This window comes from Amborella trichopoda, chromosome 2 (genome assembly GCF_054954075.1).
Source record: "Amborella trichopoda isolate Santa Cruz 75 chromosome 2, AtrichopodaSantaCruz75HAP2 v2.0, whole genome shotgun sequence".
In the NCBI taxonomy this organism is placed as follows: Eukaryota; Viridiplantae; Streptophyta; class Magnoliopsida; order Amborellales; family Amborellaceae; genus Amborella; species Amborella trichopoda.
In genome coordinates, this window is record NC_142337.1 from 42,885,382 (window position 1) to 42,900,040 (window position 14,659).

The 14,659-nt window shown below is 36.6% G+C and overlaps 1 protein-coding gene across 50 annotated transcripts in view; it reads right to left on the minus strand.

The window, feature by feature from the left end:
- The window catches only part of ATXR2 (histone-lysine N-methyltransferase ATXR2), a 74,039-nt gene that overhangs the window by 21,454 nt on the left and 37,926 nt on the right, over positions 1 to 14,659 (minus strand). For 30 of the 50 annotated variants that reach the window (XR_016050580.1, XR_016050576.1, XR_016050592.1 and 27 more), the window contains one exon: positions 7,223 to 7,365. The exons of 10 other annotated variants lie outside the window; for them this stretch is intronic. Coding sequence is in view for 9 of the 40 variants with exons in the window: in XM_011627570.3 (XP_011625872.1) it covers positions 7,223 to 7,365 (143 nt within the window). In the remaining 31 variants the exon portion in view is untranslated. Of the gene's footprint in view, positions 1 to 7,222; positions 7,379 to 14,659 lie in introns of all 50 variants that reach the window. 10 more of the 50 variants (XR_016050609.1, XR_016050600.1, XR_016050597.1 and 7 more) reach the window with 1 other exon arrangement.

The following is a 14,659-nucleotide window of genomic DNA, read 5'->3' on the forward strand; positions in this document are numbered from 1 at the left end:
TGGTATATATAAGCATGTATTAAATTTCTATTTTAAATAAATCTTGAATTGGACTCGACCTGACTCCACAAGTCAGGGCAGGTCCAATTTACATGGAACCGACTCAAGCTCGGGTTTAACTTAGATCCAATTGGGTCAGACAGCGGTTAACCTGGTCCCAATCCATTTATAGCCCTAAAAGAAATATGTATCTCCATGCAAACCAAACGTCAATCAAAGATGGTCTTAAGATACTCAAAATTTAGACCACCATGGAAAACATAAATCATAATGGAAATATATATATACATATATATATATATACACACACTCCTGTTACCCCACTAGCAGATAGCTACAGTGTAAGCCCAATGGCAAGATTGAATCTACGCTAATACAATGGTCACGATTGTTTTTCGTATTTTGAATTTTAAGTATTTTTCTACAATCCAAATCACATGAAATTTTTAGCGTCTATTCTTTAAAAATAGGAGAATTGAATAAAAATATCAAAAAAATAATTCGCAAAAATTAAATTGATAAAAATACCCCTGAAACTTTTAGGGGTATTTTGGTCTCTTTTTTTTGGGAATTATTTTTTTAATATATTTGATTAGGTGCTCCTTGATGAGAAGAACGAATGCTTAAAATTTCATATGATTTGGATTTGTAGAAAAATATTAAACTTATATTACAAAATGAAGTCGTGACCGTCAGATCGCTCAGATTCAATCTGGGCAACTGGGCCTATACTATAGCTGTCAATTAGTGCATTAACCTCCAATTCTCCTATATATATATATATATATATATATATATATATATATATATATATATATGTATGTGTGTGTGTGTGTGTGTGTGTGCGGGCTTGGCCCGCATGCTAACCACGTCCATAATATATTATAATGTAAATAGTGAATAGTGGGTCCGCATGGGAAAACAAATGCACGGGGAATGTTTCCCCACCTCACGGTAAAAGCTTTTACCATAGTATTTTATTTGCATATGCATTTGCACGAACCAAACATATGAAATGCGATTTACATATGTAAATATTTCCAGGGAATATTTTACGCACGAACCAAAGTACCCGAATAGAATCTTTGGAAGGTAGGATATCTATACATAAGGATACAATGGAAAGGAATAAGAAAAAAATAACAATTTCATCTTAGTAAAGAAATAATATTGTAGTTTAGAATTAGTGAGAAAAGTTAATTAGTATAAATTAAATGTAGGGTAATAATATAAAAACGACAACTGAATATCCATGGATTCACATCTTCCAAGCAATCCAAACAGTGGACATGCATATTCCATGTTTCTTATCAGGTGCTATACAAACAGCAGACACCCCTATCATAGAGACAGACCAATTCCAAGATAACCCAATTCTAGGAGAAGCCTATTCCCAGGACACGCTTCTCCAAGTACCCAAACGGGCCCATAGATAACAAAATTGAGGAACTTGAAAGGAATATACAGCAACTGGCATAGCAGTTCACGAACCTCAATAATGGGCAAGACAGTGATCTTTTAGCCCAAGAAGATCTCGAGTGCAAGCTTTTTCACTTTCGCGCTTTGTGCGTGGAGTTGGGTGATGAGGATAGGGATAGAAGACCTAGATGTGGGGAATATCACTCTACGGTTTTTATTTGAAGGACGAGATTTCTTGTTTTGACACAGATTGCATGGAAAGTCAGCAAATTGTAGATTGGGATTCACCACCAATCTTCGAGATATACTCAAATGAACAACAAGATTTCTTAAGAGATCTGATCTATGATAAGAATCAAGATGATGGTAAAGATATGTTGGAAGAGAGTGAAGTTGTTGGTTTAGTCACTGATCTCAAAGATGCACCCGGGGTATAGTCTAGAGATGAGTTGGGCAAGGCAAATTCAGCAGGGTTACACGGCTGAAATGATGCAAATTCAACAAGTTTATGTGATTAAAAATATTCTATCGACATATAGTGACCCTTTCTTCTAGGGTTTCTCAGTTCCAATGCATAATCATTGTATTTTGATCAGTGTAATAACACACAAGTCGCAGGATCATGTTAGCAATATTCGAGTTGAAGAATGTTGTCAGATTAATGCCAATTTTATCTTAACACACTTCAAAACTCGAGGACGTGTTTTCTCCAACCAGGGGAGAATGATGGAGGGAAATATCATTCTTATTCTTTAATTTTATTCAACTTTAAGGATGTATATTACAGTTTGCTTTTAGGGCTTAAATCTCGGGCTTTTTAGTTTTCTATGGATTCTAGGGTTTCTATAATTTTTGTTTAATTCATAAGAACTATTCACAAGTACTATTCATGAGTATTATTCATGGGTACTATTCACAGAGGTAAATTTGTCATTACAAAATTTAAGTTTAAGTTAGAATATATAGGTCATTTTAATCATTGTATGGACATGTAATGTCCTTGAATATGGAATTATAATATATAAGGTGTGTCGGGCCTTGAGAGGATCAATTATACGTTATATTTAGAAATTGAAAGAGAGAAAAGCTTAGGCTTTTGGAACCCTAGCTTGGGGTATGGAGAAGAAACCCTAGGTTTCTTCAAATTGTTCTTGTGTTTGGCTTGTTCTTGCTAATTTTATTGTTTCCCTCAAATTTCCTTGCATCAATGTCGAGGCACGCTGATCTCGTCAGTTGATTTTGCTCTCCAACAACCACGAACTGTGAGGTACTATATTCCTGATTTGATCGTTCTTGAGTGCTAATATATATGTTTGGCTCTTTCTCATTGGCCACTGCTTTTTTATGCACAATTTCCATACTTCGAATGTTTTCAAGGGCCACTACTTATCTTTCTTTTTTGACAGACTATCAACTCTTTATCATGCTTTTCATGTGTTCTACTTAAATTCCTTAGATGAACAACTTCTACTAGTTGCTGGTTTGCCATGTAACAAGCTTAAATCACCTGAAAAGAATCAATTTTAGTTTCACGGTAATCTGCGTGTCTTTTCCTTCAATTTTTTGAACTTTTGAAGGAAAATGCATTTAGTTTTCATCAAAGGTACATGTCATGAAATCAAAATATTTTTTCGTTCTGAGGTAATAACAACAATACCCTTAGTGCATAATGCTATATCCCCATGAAAACACACATTTCAGCTTTCGCATCAGCTTTTCCCTTTGACTTCCATCCATATGAGCATAACAATGGCATCCAAAAACTCGTAGCATGCTACAATTTGGGTGTCTGGCATGAAGGATAAAGTATAGCAACTATCCACTAGTATTCATGAAAGGCGACCAATTAATAAGATGCATCACAGTGCAAAAGGCTTCACTCCACATAGAATTGGGAAATCCACTAGCAAGCATCACAAATAAAGTTGCCTCTCTTATATGTCAATGCTTTCCTTTCCCTGCGTCATTCTGTTGTGGTGTATGAGGATAGGAAAGTTCTCGCTTGATTCTGTTGTTTAAAAGGAACTCTCAAATATCAGATATATACTCCTTCACTTCAAAATCCAGTAATTTGGCATTGGAATGTGATTTCACAAAGGATCAACTAACAAAGACATTGAAAACATTGAATTGATCTAGGTGAATTTCCAATAATGATCAATAGATAAAATATGGTACTCAAAATAAGATTTATATTCCATGGGAAGAAGGGCCACGAATATCATAATGTATTAACTCTTAAAGAACAAGCGGTTATTATATTATTTTGTATTCAAGGGAGGCTTACAATGTTTGCCAAGCTGACAGCTTGAACATAAAATGTGATTCCTTTTATTATTTGAATCACAAGGAATCATTCCTCTCGCCACAATGGGCAAGTCAACGGTGTCATATGGACTTGTGGGCTTTATTTAGAAAGAAATCTGAAGACATAGTGGAAGGAGAGAACACAACCCCATGTCTTGACTACGAGCATCATTGATGTTGTTTATCGATGATGAAGGTTCCTCAATAAAGTAGGATTCCCATTCTCTATTCCCTTATGCGTTTGGGTACGTGGAAATGTATTGTCTCAGAAGTATATTATTGGCGTAATTCACTACTAACATAATATATTTCATGAAAATTGATTGTTACTGTTTGGGTAGCATTTGGATGAAGGGTAATACATTGCTATTGTTTGGCTATGTCCAGAAGAAATATGGGAAATACTGCATTACTTTTATCTATAGTAAAGCGTTTTTTGTTGTACAAGTTTTTTTGTTTTTCCTTTTTTAAGATAAAATATCCATTAAACTACTTTATTTTTTAATATGTGAATGAACCAACGATTAATTTTATCCCTTCTCCCTCTAATTATTTCATTAATAAGTGAATAGACCATTTTTCAAAGAGAGAATATTGTCCTCATCACTACTTACTAATATGTGAAAAGCAATGACGCCATTATTATACTAATGTGAGGCCATGGGGAATACAATTGACATTGACCTGCATAATAAATAACAAGGTTTTGCAATAACACTCTTAATCCTGACGCGATCACAAAATTCACGCATGAATCACACAATGGATGAGTATATCCAACAGATTGTCTCTGTTTAATCCAATATTGTCAGATTCAATTCGAAGCCTGCTTCAGTTTGGTCTGAAAAAGCAATTCGGTAGTTCGGCTGATTCAGGAGAAGACTTTGAGTTTTTTGTTTTTTTTAATTTTAAAATAACTTTTTTTATAATTTTTTTAAAATAATTTAAAATAAAAATTAGAAATTTAATAATAAATAAATTAATTACTACTTATATATTCAAACCAGACAACTTTTAAGAGACAGAACAAATAAATTAGTTACTTAAAGGGTTCAGTTACAAGTGGCTACTTTATTTTTATGGAAGATAGGTGAGTTTTGACTTGAAATTAGCCACCTCATGCCATAATTGTCCACGGTAGAAAGGGAGTGCCCTTTAGCTTTATAGCATCCGAGGGGAATAGATTACCCGTCATCCTCGTAATCCATTTCGCAGCTATTTTGGTGGAAAATCCATTACACGATTTTGGGCCCTATACAGTAACCTATTACCATTTCACACTAGTGTTGTTGTGTACCCAAACAACGAAAATGAGGGATTTCACGTAAATCCATTTCCTTGTAATGGATTGTCGAATACCCAAACGGCCCCTTAGTGAAGATCCATTGGGTCAAGAGTAAATCTCGAGAAACACTATAGATCATTAGATAATTGTGGTACTAAACGATTGCATTTTAGTTTTGGAACCAAAAAATGATTAGGAAAAAAAAAGGAACCCAAAGAGGAGACAATTATATTTCCAATGCTAGTGATTGGGAGTTGAGTGCCATCCCCTTAGTGAATTTCCCTTTACCAAGATATTGTACTAAGGATGAAAACTTACCTACATGAGATGTCACATGATTGGCAGCCTTGTATCCATAATCCAAAAAGCATTTGAAGGTGATAGTGGAGAGGGTGTTCGAGACCGCTATATATTTAGATTTGCAATTGAGTGTATTAGGGCAGCAGCATTATTATGGATCATATCTTTGGAAATATTGGGCAAGGAGTAGGCTCAAAAGGACAAGGTCGAAAGTAGTGACAAAAGATATGGGGACTTATAACCTCACTGAGGATATGGCCCATAATAGAGTAGAATAGCAGACCAAGATTAGTGTAGTGGACCCCAATCAGTTGGAAAAAGGCTCTGATGATGATGATGTTTGGAAACATTGAGGTAGTATAATTCCTTTTCCACAAAGTTTACATGTGATGGCTAGTTGGCACTGGCTGGCTAAGGAGGTATTGTTAGAATTCCCTGGGCATTATGTCCTTATTGTTGATTGTTATAACCAGCATACCCTTAATTTCTAAAATACCAGTTGGATGAATTGTCTGAGCACATGACCAAGGTTTTTTTTTTTATCTTCCTCCATGGCCTCTAGTAACCATGATGAACCTGTAAGAGTTGACATTTAAGAGTCATGAAAATCTTTCAGTTTCCAAGGATTTTTCTTGAACAAAGCTTGATGTTGTAATAGGAGGGGCTGAAATTTATTAGAACCTGGTGCAGGTGGTCTAGACATGACCGATGTGATGAAAATCTTATATTCTTCACCTAATTCCATAAGCAAATAGAGTAATTTAGCATATCACTGATCTCATAACCAATCGCCTAGTTGATCACGAGGTACTTTCACTTTGTGAAAGTGCACACTAGTGGAAGATCTCTCGCTTACACTGCTAGAGTTCACAATGAAAACTGCTAGAGTTTACAATGAATATGCTTCAAGCTTGCCTCAAATGATTGATAGTAAAGTTCATGAAGGAGATCCCACAATTATGTGGTCGAACGAAGACCAATCACTTGAGATTGAATGTCATGTGAAATAGTGGAATCTACCCAGCTTATTAATGACACATCCGCAGCAACCCAGTTCTCCTATGCAACTCCTTTATGCCTTCTAAAAGGACAATCTCTTTCTCAATGAGTCTTGGAGGGGAAGATAAGGTTCCATCAAGATATATCATTCAGTCTTAAACCATGTGAGATAGGAAAACTTTGACTCTTCCACATTATGTAGTCGGTAGAATCCAATTGTAGGATTCGAGACCATTTATGGGAGCTCATCTGGAGTTAAAGAAAAAATTGCAGATGAGGAAGTCACATTGAAGGAAGAAGGAGAGAAATCATACAAATTTTTTTTTTTTTTTCTCTTTTTTCCAAAGAAAAAATTGGGTTAGAGTTTTAGAAGAAGCTAGGCCTCAAGCTTGTAAGTTGTGTATCTACGAAAGATGATGAAACTAGTTCCAGATGCATGGAATACAGGGGGACTGAAGCTGGGAAGGTAAGAAAGAAACCTCGAATGCATAACCAATATTTGGAATCAGTTAGACCAATTAAGCAACAAAAAAACTTCAAGAAATGATTCTAAATACGGGGTGCTAATTCTGGGATGATGAAACAATATTCCAAAAGAACCATTTAGATAATGAACATGAAGATGCTACTTAGCATCTTAAAGGGAATTCAAGCCCCAAGAAGGAGAAATCTTCTTAAAAGAATTTTGATGCAAAATAAAGTCATCTTCATGAAGCCTGGATGCAAAAGAACAATCAAACTTATGAATGGCATGGCATAACATATACAAGAAGGAAAATTGATTTTTAACAATCAAATCATTTAATTGTATGTACCTACGCAAAGTTTCCCATTTATAGATCTAGTAGTGTAAAATTATAAGTTTTCATAAAATACTATACAAGATAGAGGCTTTCAGAAAGATGCAATCACCTTCTCTTATATCCCATCGAAAAAGGTCTCCAAGCTTCCAAAAGTAAATTGGTGCCCAATGCATTTGGCCCAAAATATGGTTCATTATCTTTGAACTGAGCTGCTTTGAACTTCTCACACTTCAAAATGGTAGATGAAATTACCTACAAATGAAGACTATCCATAATTGTAGCCTTGTCTGCAAAACACTACTAATATATAGAATAAACAAAAAACAAAAAAAAAAACAAGGATTCAAATAGAGCTATACTTTTAAAGAGAAACCCATTAAGAGCTGCCACCACATTAAAAACCTACACGCACTCACCCAACCTACTGACCCAAGGCATTGTCCATCAGGTATTCTTACCTGCTCAGCCCAACCTTAACTTACACAACCACCTATGGCTCCTAGATGTGGATAGAAAACAGACATGATTAAAGAGAGGGAGTATATGGCTCAACATCTATGAGAATTTATCTGCACATTGTCCATTGAGAAAACAGCATCCATTGAGGGATGCCAAGATGGTATCATGCTGAGGGCATAACTCTTATTGCAAGGATATCATGATGGTGTACACCACATTAGTTAATGCATCAGCATCTGAATTGGCCTCAAAATGCACATGCTAAAAAAATGACACATCTAGAAGTACAAATGCCAAAACTCTCCTCAAATATCATGGCTACATGCCAAGGGGGTGGCTATTCTATGTGTGGCCTTCTAATGACATTGAGGCAATCACCCTTGACAATTAGCATTTCTTTTATGAAGTTAACAATACCCTCGACAATTAGCATTAAACACAAATTTAAAAATAGTCATAAGATATTTTAAATATATCATGAGAGATGGCAAGGCATCAATTCAGAGGAATAACCCTATAAAGATGGACTCCCGACCCATTCCCCTCTTAGCAGTTGCAACATGCGCCAAATTTTCTTATCTAAAAACATAGCAGAATAAAGTACGAACCTATCCTAAATGTTCCCATTTGATAGCTAGGAAAGATATTGAGCTTTGCCGTCATCAAACTGCATGGGGTCGAGCTCTTGCACTACAAAAACTGGATTTATATAGAGAAGGTGGAATCCTTTTGAAATCACTTCAGGATTGTCGCACTTAATATTCACTACCATCACAAAAGCATGCAACCATGTAGCTTGGGGTTCTTGAAAGACAATATGAAGCACATGAGCACATGGGCATTGAAGAGAAATGGCGAAGTTGGACATGGGGTACATTGATACTCAATATTGATAAACAGATCACCAAAGGGTTCAAGCTCTTCATTTAGGGGGCCAAGAAAAGGGGGCCCTCTCAACCTTGGTCCTTACTATTGTTGCAAAAACTTAGTTGCATCCCCAAGGGAGTCCATGAGGCCGGACTCTGCTCCTCGAGGTTCCATGATGTCTCATCTGCAACATGCAGAGCATACACTTATTCTGTGTATGCTGAGGTATCAGAAATGGTTGTTCATGAGGCGATTTGAAGTGTTATCCAGCCTGAAAAAGTTTCCCAAATTTGAAACTTCTGGGAATTCTGGTCCTGCAGGATGAACTGGTGAAGTTGGCAAAAAGGGCGAGGTACGGCATTGAAGCACTTCCAAACAAATACCTGGGGCTTTCCTTTTGTGCAATGTAAGCCACCAAAGTCATTGTGGGATGATATGCTACAGAGAATATGTAAAAAACTCAACTCATGAAAGAGGAGGTTCCTACCTCTTGGAGGAAGAATCACTCAAATATAATCAATACTATCTAACCTTCCAATTTACAGTCACCAACAAGATTGATGAGGAAGTTGTTGTAGAATAGGTCATCAAAAGCAAAGGGCTCACTCGGCCAAATGGGAAAGAGTGTGCAAACGATAGTTGTTAGAAACACCTAAGAACCCGAATTGGGAATTGGAATAGATCCAAGTTTTTGACATCTATGGAATCAAGTTTCTGACATATGCGGGACAAAGATATGTTGTTGTTTCGAATCATGATTCTAACATATTTGGAATCAAGTTTCTAAAGTATATGGATCAAAGATCCATGCCAGTTTGAGATCGAGATTTACAATAATAGGGACTATGGAATGCGTTTGACAAACGCTACCAGGAATCGACATTTCATTTTTATGGAGAAGGAAGCCACAAGCACATCTTGAGCCTTATCAACTTTAGAACATATATTGGATGTCTTTTATTAGAAGGTTTCCCAAATTTTAAAGTGATTGTGTTGACTATTGAACTCACAGTCACTATATACAAAAGACAAGTATTTCTAAATTGTGATTTTGACTTCATTATTATAAAGACAAAATAGGATTATGTCTACACCATGGTTTTTCTTTTAATTGTATGCATTGTATTTACCAGTTATATTTTAAATTTAAAGTAAAGGTTGTCCAAGGTCGCATAAGTAAAATAATGAAACCCTGCAACTACTAGAAGCAGTGCTTGAAAAGTCGTCAAGTCGAACTGGACTCGCTCGATTCGACACAAGAATCGGCAACCCCATGTCGGTACCAGCAAAACTTGAAGAACCGCCCGTGTCTAGAGAGAACCAAGCGGTTCGTAGCGATAACTCGCCGAATTGCTACAGTGACTCGGCAATTTCAACTGTTAGGGGCAAGTTTGAAATTTTTAAAAAATTTAAGCGCATACTTGATGCCACGGGTCAGGCGCACACGGGTCACTGCCCTGCTGAGCAACCAGCTACGCAACCAAAGCACATGGTATTGCACCGCCAGAACGATTTATATGATACAAACACAAGTTAAATCTTCGATGTGGGATAATTCCCACATGCACGAAAAATGGTTATAAGCTTTATACGGTCATTAAATGCACACTACTATTACTTAGTGCAGTTGGTTATGACTCTCAACATCTCCTTCGAAGTCTCGGGCTCGAGCCCCTTGGGCGCCATCCTTTTTTGTCCTCTAGAACAAAATAAAGTAAAATAAAATAAACTAAAAGAAAAAAAAAAAAAAAGATAAAAATTTTTCAAAACAAAAAAAAGCACCTTTTTTTGTCCTCTAAAAGATACAAAATAAAGTTAAAGAAAAAAAATAATAAAAAATAAAATAAAGTACAATAAAATAAAGTAAAAGAAAATAAACTTCTTTTTTGAAAAAAAAACTTTGTTCTTTAGAAACAAAATAAAGTAAAATAAAATAAAGTAAAAGGAAAAAAATAAAAAATAAAAGGTTTTAAAAAACAAATCCCCTTTTTTGTCCTCAACAAGAAACAAAATAAAGTAAAAGGAAAAAATAAAAAATAAAAGGTTTTTCAAAAATAAAAATGTATAAAAAAAGAAAATAAAATAAAACGAAAAAATAAAAAATAAAAAATAAAAGGTTTTTAAAAAAAAATGTAATACAATTTTATTTTTAATTTTTTTTGTCAAAAAAACAAAATGCAATACAACAAGAATTAAAAGGTAATATAATCTTGTCAAAAAATAAAATAAAAAATGTAGCATAACATATTTTTATTTTTTTGGATTTGTTATTATTTGTACAATAAAATAATTATAAAATATAAACCAACAATTTCAATTTCAATATATAATATTATAGTTAATTTGGTTGTAATAATTTGGGGTTTTTTTGGCAGATTAGAGTTTTATGCCAATTCGAGATTTTAGTGGCCATTTTTTCATCGATTTAATTCACTATTTATTTTAATCCATGTATTATTATATACCTTTTTAATGATAATTGTATGATTTTTCTTTTGTATGGTATAAATTTAATGGTTAACATAAGTTCATATAGTGAAATAACATCTTAATATTCGCAAATTGATGAAAAAAATGAAAGTTAATAATGTAGTACCCCCATTTTTTACTGGATTCCTAAAAAAAATGAAATTAAATAATTTTTTTGGAGTTTTTTAAAGCTTAATCCGACCGATTCGGCCGATTCTCGATCCGGATCACCGATTCACAGATCCGGATGGGTTTTTGGAGTGCCCAATCTGGCGCACCGATCCGTTTTTTAAACCACTGACTAGAAGCATTCGAAGGAAGATTTCTACTCCAATTTCCTTTAGGAAGTGCACAACCGTCATAGACATTGGACATTATGTACTTTAAATTGGTGTATCAATTGACGTGGAATCAAAGACTTAATCCTCGCTAGAATCCAGATTCGATATATTTGGGAACGTCTACCCACAATTAATGGGTTCAAGTTTCTAAAGATGTGTTGGATCGAGATTCTGAAATTAAGGAATCGAGTTTCCTTGGTTCCGAAAAATGGTTTCTAAAGATGTGTTGAATCGAGTTTCTTTAGTTCCGAAAAACGGTTTCTAAAGATGTGTTATATCGAGATTCCGAAATTAAAGAATCGAGTTTCCTTGGTTCCGTAAAACAGTTTCGTGGAGATTCCTTAACAAAAATGCAGAATCGGGTTTCGAAACCAGAAGTGCGAGATCGGTGGATAGATTTAGATAACTATGGTGCAAACCCAAACAAGCCGGAGGCCTAAGCAACAAAAGATAAAAGAGGCCAACCACCCTCATTGGAAAATGGTGTGGAGGTTCTCCAAACCATCAAAACATCTACAGAAGAAGGTTATACCATCAGCCTCTACGGTAGAAGGTTATAAGTCACAAGTATGGTGGAGATAAATGGTTGGATTCTGAAGCTAGGAAGGAAGTTCCATAGGCTATTTGGAGCATGGAAAAGAATCGATAAGGTGAGTTGCCGTTTCAGGGCTCATAAGATTAATGGTGGGAAATGCAAAGAGGACCAGGTTTTGGAAGGACATGGCTGGCCACTCAAGCTCTAATAGCAGTTATTCCTTGCATCATCTGCACTAGCACAAAACCAAATGCTTTGGCGGATGAAATGGCACAAAGAGCAGGGGCAAGTGATGGTTTGTGACCAAAAGGTAAGAAGAAGCCATAAAGTTGAAGAGAACACAGCCTTCTATAGACTGATGGAGGAGCTCGAAAACTTCTACATTCCAAGAGAGGAGAACAAGATAATTTGGATCCCTGAGAGTAAAGGAACCGCCTCTGTAGTTCTTTCACAGAATTTTCAACAGCCACCTATATGGGACGTACAACTTTTTTGGGGGTTTGGACAAATCCAGTAACTCAAAAAATTCAAGTTCTTGGGTGGTTGGCCAGCATCAATAAGGTGCTAACAGTGGATTATTTGGAAAATAGAGGAATACCACTGTCCAACTGGTGTATCATTTGTAAGAAAGGTAAAGGGAACGTCAACAATCTAATCATTAATGGTAAAACTACCACAAAATTTGGGGATTTGTCTTGAGAACATTTTGGCTTTGAATGGGTGATGCCATAGTTCGAGGGGTACTTATTTAGCCAATGAACATTCTTGGTGCCCCAAGGCTGGAGTTTTTCCACGAAGATGAGTATACTGGTTGTACAGTGGGCAATTTGATTTGTTAGAAAGTCACATCTTAAAGTCCAAAAACCATGGCATAAGGTGACTGAAGGATAAAAGTAAGGGAAAATATCTTCATAGAACCTAATTTCCTAGTATACCCATACATGAAGATTGTATCTTGCGGCATCAATTTTCTTAAAACTCTTTCTACTAACCCCCTAGAGTTATTGAACCACATTTTATTCCACATTTCTGTCCCAAACAAATTTCAAAATGGCACAGGCCTTCTTTCTCTCTCACTTTCCTTTTTTTTCCCTCTCCCTCTGTGAGTTTCTAATTCCTTAATTCTCATCCTCTCACTGAGGTCTAATTCCTTAATTCTCAACCTCTCATTGGGGTGGGGTCATTTGGTCATCACAACTCCTCTGCTCTTTAGAAGCAAGCCAATCCTTAGACTCAAGCGACAGCTCCTGGTTGAGAAACAGGTTCTGTTCTACTCCAAGATTAATACCATGAAGATTCAAAGCCTCCATAAAAGGACTCTCCTCAAATTTGTGGATGCTCATAAAAATCTCCAGCAGAGTCGACCATTCATTATGTACGAGGTTCGGACCAGAGATAACCCTAGACCTTACGCACACGATGGAACTGCTCTCACGTCAATCCGACACGTGAGCGTCGTGATTTGGCCACTTGAGCAAGGCGTGTCGCTGCTGATTTTCCTGTAACTTTCTTCATAGATCAGCAACTTCTTTCTAGCTTTTCTCCCCACTCGGGCGTCGTCACGAGGTGTGCCACATATCAAAACCCTCATCTGAGTTAGGACGAGGTTGAACCAAGTCTAAAGCTAAGGCCGAATACCGGAGGGCCTCCCAAGAAAAGCCTACCTCGTTCCTATTCTAAGCACGAAGCTTCGATTGCATGTTACGACAAGGATACGCAGATGTGAAAAATCAAGAAAATATGCAAACAATTAACTACCGAAACTACCCAATAATGGTGGCCCTCCACCCTTACTCTCATTCTTAATCTCGCTTTCTCGCTCTAGGATTTCGACCAAAGAAAAGTGGCCAACCACCAAAGTTCTGATCCTCGCAAACAGAAGCCAGAAAGCAGAGGAGCATCAAAAACTCTGGATAGACAAAAAAAAGAAGAGTGGCCTTTCCCATCTCTCACTTTCTCTACTTTTTCATTGTCTAAGGGGGTTCAATGATTGAGAACCCGACTGGAAAATTTTACAAGCAAATAAAACTACAGAGCCTAATTTAGGGCGAGAGAGAGGGGGGGGGGGGAGGGGTTGAGGGGCGAAAGTTAGGGCGAGGGAGTGTGAGAGAGAACCAGAGCCTTTTGGCTGCTGGATTTAAAGAGAGAGAGAAAGGGGGGGGGGAGGGGAGGGATTGAGGGGGAGAAAGTTAGAGTGAGGATGTGAGAGAGGGAGCCAAAGCCTTTTGCCTGCTGGATTTAGAGAGAGAGACACAGAGGGAAAAAGAGCGAAACTAGATACAGAGTGTCGGAGAAGGAAAAGAAAAAAGCTGGAATGGAAAAAATAGTGACATTTTGAAATTTATTTGGGATGGAAACATGGTATAAAACGTGGTTATATGGGTTTAGGGGGTTAGTAGAAAGATTTTTGGGAAAGTTGATGCCCCTAGATACATTTCAAATTTGTGGGTCTATTGGAAAATCAGATACAAAATTAGGGTCTACAAAGATATTTTCCCTAAAAGTAAAGCCTTGATTATCTCTTGGGCCCATACCATAGTAAATTGGACTTGAAGCCAGATCAAAACAGAATCCAGGGCCATTTGGTGTGGGAGGAACATTTCATGATCAGAGGGAAGATCCTAATGATCTATTTCAGTCCCACGTACAGGATGTGGTGCAAATGAAGCTGAAACATGGGCTCAATTGATTGGACTTAGAAATAGACAGCCAAAATGGAAAATATACAGATAGAGAATGTCCTCCAGTGGACAACTAGAAATGCCAGCCCCTAACAGGTATAATTGCATTAACCAAGCAAATCCACTTTTAACCATTTGAGCAGGGACACAAATGAGTTTGCTGACCAACTAGCAAAGGATAGGGTATCGAAGGC